We start from the raw sequence: 7772 nt of genomic DNA on the forward strand, positions 1-7772 counted from the left end.
GTAGAGAAAACATATTGTGATCATTTTTTTTTGTAAGTCAAATTTCTATTCATAGTTTCAAAATGAAATACATCATAGAAAAAACGTAGGTAATCTAACCTCGACTAGGTTTGTTGACTACTGTTGAAAGCATATGACAATGAAACAAAAAAAAAAGAGACACAATCTACAATTTCAAAGGTCATATGCCCCAATAAACAGACAAAACATATAAAACACCTCTATCCATGCTAGTCGTCAGAGGTGATGGAGGCTGGGTTGTTCATAGATGTACCAGGAGGTGGCAGAGGATGAAAGGAGCATTGGACATGCTCCTTGAAATGGGCCATCCAAGCCTCCAGTTTCTCAACCTTCTCTGATAGAAAAATCTGGCCACGGTAAACCACCACAATACACTCCTGGGTATGACATTGGAAATAATGTATTTTGTTTAGAGTTTCTATCAATTCGGTGTGCTACTCATGTCTAACGTGCTTCGAATTCTTTGGATCTTCTAGAATTGACTAAACCAGATCTCTGTAATGCTCCATGTAGCAACCTTATCACTGACCGTGGCCACCTTGATGCATCGATACATGATACCTAGAACCACCACAATGAACCAAACCCCCTCGATGTAGAATGGGAGGAGTGAGGCAAGCCTGACTCCTAGCTGAGCCCTCGTGTCTACCACCTGAAGTTACTGACCTTGTGCATCTAGAACGCCCCGACAGAACACCACCTTCGCCTCCTAAATCCATGTGACTTGAACCCTCTACACTTGGACATTCCAAACTCCCTTCACCACTACCAAGCACTAGCTCAAGTTGAAGCCAGGACTTAGCCAAGCCTAGCCTACCTGAATTCGACAACACCTGGGATGAGGACAACCTTAAGCATGGAATCAACCACAATCTTGAAATCCCGACACCATATAAGCACGATAAAGACCACCCTTCCAATAGCTACCAAACAATCCACGTAGGGTTAAGACCACTAGCTCCTGCGGAACCACCTCTGCCTCCAGTGTCAGGCATCCATGACTTACAAGTTATTTCCCACATTGAAATGGCAGCATACAACCACCCTAAAGCAATCCCTCAAAATTCTAGCAAACCAAAACCCACGACAGGCTCGCCAATGGCACCACCTCGTGGCCCAAGACCCTATGGACTAGTTGGGGAGGCGCACTTCAATAATCTCGCTCCACCAAAAGAAATATTGCAACCATCCCAGACTAAAACCGAACCAAATAATCCAAAAGAAAAAAAAACACCCTTGTTATACGCACATACACCATGTTCCTTGTATACATGCTCTTGCCAAGCCCAATTCGAAAATTGACAGCTACCCACACCCACCAATAGGGCCAGAACCTTCTACGACAATGCTGACCCTTTGGCTGGCCCAGAGCACCTCTGCAACACCCTCCTCTTCTCCCAGCACTCCACACATAGGCTCCAAAACTATACCCATTACAGAATGACCATTGAATACCCCCGCCACCCTCCATAACGTTATTGCGCTCACCACCCTCCGCAAGACCCAATGTGACTTGACGTTCCCACACCAATATTTATTGTCCCTCATACTCATAGTAATATGGGAGGTTCATGACGCCATCCCACCATCCTATAGCCACGTGCTTACCATAGGCACCCATGTGTTCCCTAGGGAACATGCTCCTCTCCATTCCTAAACCCCCATCGGGGAGGCCTCATCCGAGGCCACGATCCTACTCACATATTCCATGGATGTATCCTACATGGGTGGGGGCTAGTCCCTAATGAATTCCTATTTGTGATGATCATAACCCCAATTAGCAAGCTTTTCCGCTGTCTTCTTTCCCTCTCGGTCAACCTACTTCATAATTGCATATTCAAAAGAAGGGATGCTTGAGAGAATATGTTCATCAATGAGTTCCAGCCTATGAATCTTAATCACCCGATTTCCAGGGGACCCATTTATCAATTTTTGTAGCATGACTATCACTACTTGAGAGTCTCCTATCCCCTGCATCTTAGCAACCCCCATATCCGCTGCAACTTGTAGTCATTTTTCTAGCACCAGAAAATCTTCCACGTTATTGCTGGTGCTGATGCATGAGGCTGCATATATTTTCACAACTTGCCCTTTTTCATTTTGAAGTATTCCCCCTAGGCCATCTAGACCTGAGTTTCCCTTGGAGGATATGTCAAAGTTCAGTTTGAGGAATCCTTGTGATGGGCTACTAAAAACATTTGGGGAGTGGGCTTTAAGAGAACTGAGGTCTGTGGGGCCAAGGATGGAGAGGGTCATATTGAGGTCGAGCGCGATTAAGATTTCCCATTCAATAGCTATCTCCTTTCAATATTCATCTGACCAATGAGAGATTAAAATAATTTATGTAATATTACTCATCACCATTTTCTAGACCTAGTCAGTCCGGATGTTGTCTTAATGGAATATTGCTATGTTCCTTGCTTTCGAAATGTTCCAAAGGACAAATCCCTATGAGATACGCCATGCACTATTGAAAATGGGATTCTGGAAGAGCGTCCTTTGCCACTACTCGAAAGATTCCTTTAAACTATTGTCTAATCGATTGCTTACTCCAAATAATATAACATGTCGGTCCCTAATTTCCCACAATTTAGAACAAAATTTGAGTAAGTGATCGGTTGAATCGTCCTCCCTAGTGCACAAGGGGGAATGAGAGGAGCCACAAAACCCTTGTTTCCTAATTTTATCCCATTTGAGGAGCTTACAATGTCGTAAAATCCAAAGAAAGAAAGAAATCTTGCGTCACAAATTTGAGTACCATATTTTTTTCCATAATGGGTCATGATCTTGATCAGAATAAGTGGAAAGAATTGAATAGTCTTCTTTAAGAGAAAACATACCTTTTGGGAGGTGCCTCCAACAAATTTTTTCTAGTTCACCATTGTTCAAAATGGTGCACTGTCATAGGATCAGGGTCAGGGCTTCCCAATCCAGAGGCATATCTTGAACTGGCCAAAGATATCTAGGTTTCCAAACTCTCCACTTCGACAATTGAGTGGAGTATTTCCAAAAATCTCTAACATTTTCCAAGCCAAGATGGGTGGTGAAGGATTCAATTTCCCACAGACTTTCATCAAAACTGAGTCTGGGGTGTTTCATCCAAGCGTCCTCCAAAAATATAGCTTCTCTACCATATCTTATCGCCCAGAACCCATGGTCTTGAATCAACCCTTGGTTGTCTTTTTCCCTATTCTAGATTGAGGATCCACTCGGCATGTTATTATAGTATCCTAGGGGATCCTGCCATCCATCCGAGTCATATTTAGATGAACACACCTCCTTCCAAACCTCCTGTCCACCTTGCAACCATTGCCACCAGACTTTAGCACTGAGTGTTTGAGACAAAATGTTCGGGTCCTTCAAATCAAGGCTACCGTAGACCTTTGTTTTACATAATTTGTCCCATGCAACCGAGGCCCATTTTCGACCATATCTATGGACCTCACCATAGGAAGCTCCAAAATTTTCCTATGAGATCTTTGTATATACTACAGGGGGACAAAAGGGCCGAGAGTTGGTAAATTGGAATGGCCTACAAAATAGCTTTTAGCAGGATTAATTTCCCTTTAGAGTTTAAAACTTGAATGGTCCAGCTGGAGCGTTTTCGACCGATATGACTTAGCAAGTCCTTCTAGTGCAAGACCTTCAAGGAATTAGCCACCAAAGGGACGCTGAGATAAGTGCTTGGAAGGGATCCAATTTTGAAGCCAAGAGTTTGAGCCATATGGTTCTAGACTCAAGGGTGAGTATTGAAAAATAACATATCAGATTTGTCACCATTAATAAACGTTTCAAATGCTTGTTGAAATTCCTCTAGGATGGATCCAAATTCTCTTGCTCCTCTGAGGGTGGGCTTTCCGAACAACTTGTTTTCATCTACAAATTGTTGGTAAGTGATGGAAGGCATTGCCCGGGTGAGTTTTAGCCTGTGAAGGGATATGTTCTCCACCACAACCTTTATAAGCATGCTTAATCTTTATGTAGAATTGATGGAAAGGAAGAGGGTTAAGGATCCCATTGCATTAGACCCAAATATCCACTGAAGGTGCGCGAGGGAGCCCCATTTACAAGAATGGAGTAGAATGGGGTTTCAATCATAGATTTGATCCAACTAATCCACGAGGATGAAAATCTGAAGGCTTCCAGGACTGTCGAAAGATAGTTCTAGTTCAAACACTCATGAGAATTTGAAAGATCTAATTTAATCAACATATCTGGGGATTTTGAAGTGGATAAGGATTTAATTGCCTCTTGTGCAACCAGGATACCATCCATTATCTGATGACCTTCCACAAAACCTAACATCTTGGGCCCTATGCTCCCATTAAGGAGGAGCTTCACTCGTCGAACCAAGATACTTGAGATAATTTTATAGATCACGTTAGATAGGGAAAGGGGATGAAATCCTCTTGGGTTCAAGGCCACACCTTTCTTTGGGATCAGTGTGAGAAAAGAATAAAGAAATAAATATTTAAATTATCAAAGTAAATACTCTCTGAAATAAATACGCTTAGGAGGAAAATGGGTTTGTCTCCTATACAAATAATTAATCCCTTTTTCTTAAAAAGAAAAATTAGTGTTAAGAGTGATATTACACTCTAGGATTAGGCAATAGGCCCAGGTTATGGCTTAGGCTCACATTATGTACCCTTGAAGCTTGTAGTGTTGAAAATAGAAAGTAGAAATGTTAAAAAATACATCAAGAAAAATCCTAATTTAATTTTTCCTTGAATTAAATTGGGAATAAAATTGTAACCCTACATCTCATATCAACTTGTAATATTTAACTAAGTTAATTTTTTCCGAGGAAAAAAGCAAAACTTTTTATTAATAGATACTATAAAAAGTTTATATACAAATTGTTCATAAGCCATATTGTTGGCTCAACTGTTCACAATCTGCTCAACCATCAGGGAGCTATTCTGCTGTTTTAAGAACCTGTTATAGTCTTCCTCCCGGGAGGATGCATATTCACAACTGAAAATAACATAATGAAACCTGGGGCCTCCTTCAACGAAGGATAAACAACCCCATACAACAAAAAAATATGTCTGAAACCATGTGGAAATATAACAAAAATAATAATAAGAGTCTGTAAGCTGTAATCTATAAGCTGGATAAAAAGACTAGTAAGGAAATTATATACAAAACCTAAACTGTAGAAATATATCTGAGAAAAGTGCTGTCAAAAAAGGAGAAAAAAAACTGTGGTCAAAAATGCTGAGCATATGGAGGCTGATCTGTTCTGTAAGACTGCCCCTGTCTGGTCTCTTCTATTTCCCAGCTGCCCGGATCCTGTTGTAGACCAGCCTTAGATAGCTGATCTGCTTCCTCATTCCTGTCCCTGTAGATATGGAATATTGAAAACCTGTTAAAAAATGTCTTCAGATAGAAAATTTCTTCTACAATTGTCTTCAAAATCTCATTTTGACAAGATGCAATTCCATTGACCCAGTTTATGACATTTAGTGAATCCCCAAAAATCTATATAGAGTTGATGTTTCTGTGATGGAGCCAGCATAAAAGGTATCGTAAGGCCGATAGTTCAGCATAGTTATTTGTGCCTGTACCCAACCCGACAGAAGCTTTTAAAGAATGTTCTGAATTTATGTGTATGCACAGGCCAGCTCCAGCCCTGTTGTTTTGGGAAGCCCCATCAAAGAAACCACAAGGAATGCCCTCCTGAATATTGATATGTCTTTGTTTTGTTTTGGATTTTTTGTCCTCAGGTGGAGGCAAGGCAGAATATATGGCTGTGATATTAGTGGCAATAACAGAAGAAGGTGTATCCTTATCTTGGAATAGACTCTTGTTTCTAGCAAGCCATACACCCCAGCAGAAAATAAGGGGCAGGTTCCTCAAATTCCCTTCCGGATAGGTTTGCCACCATTTCCTCCAAGCAGCATCCAAGGGGTCTTGCCCCCACTGAGATTTAACCTTGAGAAAACCAGTGACCTCCTCCCAAATCTTCCTTGAGAAAGCACAGGTGGTGAAAAGATGATTGATGGTTTCCTCATCAGATTTGCACAAAGGGCATCGCCCTGACCCAGCTAAAAACCTTGACTGCAATGTTTCCCATGTTGGGACCTTCCTTTTTAAAATGCACCAGAGAAAGAGCCCGGACTTGGCAGGGCATTTGAGTTTCCATATATCTTTTGCCCACCATTCCGGAGCTCCCCATCCTTTCTTTCCCATTAGAAAAGAATATCCATCTTTTGGGGTATACCCCCCAGATTTGCTTTGTGCCCACATCAAGCAATCAGGTTCATCCTTTATCCTGACATTGGATCGTTGTAGTTCTTTGATGAACACCTCCCATTCGTTCTTCCATCTAACATTTAACCCTAATTCTTCATCATCCTTCCAAGCCTGTCCCCAGATAGTAGACTGTCCAACTCTTTCCACCTGATTTAATGATATAATACCTTTAGAATCAAGGTGTCGAAGAAGCCCTGGGGATAAAGCAAAAGCTTCATTGCATCCAACCCATGGGTCTCTGCCAATCCTGATCTGTCTACCATCTCCCACTTTCCATGCTAAACCTTGCTCGATCACTGAGAAGGCATCCACCGTGGCCTTCGAGATTGCTGAAGAATTTTTTACCTTCTTATTTTGACTCCGGATCCATTCTTCCAAAGGAATTGGGTCAATGTACTTCCTTTTCACCACCCTTGTCCACAGGTTTTCCATGGTTATTAGCCTCCATCCTGATTTTGCTGCTAATGAATTGCTGAACTCAGGGAGTCTTTTTATCCCCCACCCTCCCCATTCTTTTGGTCTGGCCACTTTGTCCCAAGCCACCCAGGGTAAACCCGAGGATTCCTTTGTTCCTGCCCATAGGAATCTGCGACAGATTCTTCTGATTTTCTCCATTACTCCTTTAGGAATCCAGGTTAGTGCGGCCCAGTAAACTGGGATGGCTAACAAGACTGATTTAATAAGGGTCAACCTACCTGCTCTGGTCAGCCATCTAAAGCTCCAGTGTGATATTCTGGATTCTATCTTTGCTATGAGGCAGTTCCAATCTTCTTTTTTGTATGCAGCAGGCTTTAACCAAAAACCCAGATATTTGAAGGGAACTTCCAGAGGTTGACTGGGGAAAGGAAAAAGATCAGCCATTTGATTTCTTTCCCTTCTTTCAAAATCTGCCATACAAGCTTGTGATTTCCCAGAATTAATTTGCATTCCAGTTGCTTTTAGAAAAAGATCAAAAATGCATTTTAACTCCTTTAGTTCACTGCAATTACCATTGGTGAAAATCAAGATATCATCAACGAAAAGAAGGTGAGTGATGTAGAGATTGATTGCTACCTCGATACCTTTTACCTTCTCCTCTCTTCTGGCTTTGTGAATCAGTCTACTGAGCCCTTCTGCCACAAGGAGGAACAGGAGAGGGGATAATGGACACCCTTGTCTGAGGCCTCTCTGGCTGTTAAAGAAAGAGGAGGCTGCTCCATTGACCAGTACTGCAAAGCTGACATTTGTGATGCACCCCATGATCCAGCTGACAAAAGGATAGCTGAAACCCACATGTGTTAGCAACATCCTTAGGTAGAGCCAGCTGATCCTATCATATGCTTTGGATAGGTCGATTTTGAGAACAACTCCCTTCTTTTTCTTCATTTTGACACTATGGATAACCTCCTAGGCTACTCCTATGGCTGCATGGATCTGTCTTCCATCCAGGAACCCAAATTTTTCCATTGATATATTTCTTGACAGGATTGGTTCAATTCTGAGAGCAATAACCT

General features: G+C 41.8%; 1 protein-coding gene across 1 annotated transcript; it reads right to left on the bottom strand.

The window, feature by feature from the left end:
* Nucleotides 1–5232: 5232 nt before the first annotated feature.
* On the bottom strand, nucleotides 5233–7518 carry LOC149195787 (uncharacterized). Its single transcript, XM_089408023.1, has 2 exons — nucleotides 5597–7518; nucleotides 5233–5365 (listed from the first exon to the last, which is right to left on the bottom strand). The coding sequence occupies exons 1-2, from the start codon at nucleotides 7516–7518 to the stop codon at nucleotides 5233–5235; spliced, it is 2055 nt and encodes a 684-aa protein (XP_089264149.1).
* Nucleotides 7519–7772: the final 254 nt, after the last annotated feature.

Source organism: Pinus tabuliformis, chromosome 2_2 (assembly GCF_031772625.1).
Source record: "Pinus tabuliformis cultivar Carrire ecotype Pingquan chromosome 2_2, CPIR1, whole genome shotgun sequence".
Lineage (NCBI taxonomy): Eukaryota > Viridiplantae > Streptophyta > Pinopsida > Pinales > Pinaceae > Pinus > Pinus tabuliformis.

Excerpts from the sequence above, each read along its gene's own strand:
- LOC149195787 (XM_089408023.1), bottom strand. The coding sequence starts at position 7,518 with ATGGGGTGCATCACAAATGTCAGCTTTGCAGTACTGGTCAATGGAGCA. Across the intron at positions 5,366-5,596 it reads TCTTTAAAAGCTTCTGTCGG|GGACAGGAATGAGGAAGCAG; the intron begins GTTGGGTACAGG and ends CCATATCTACAG.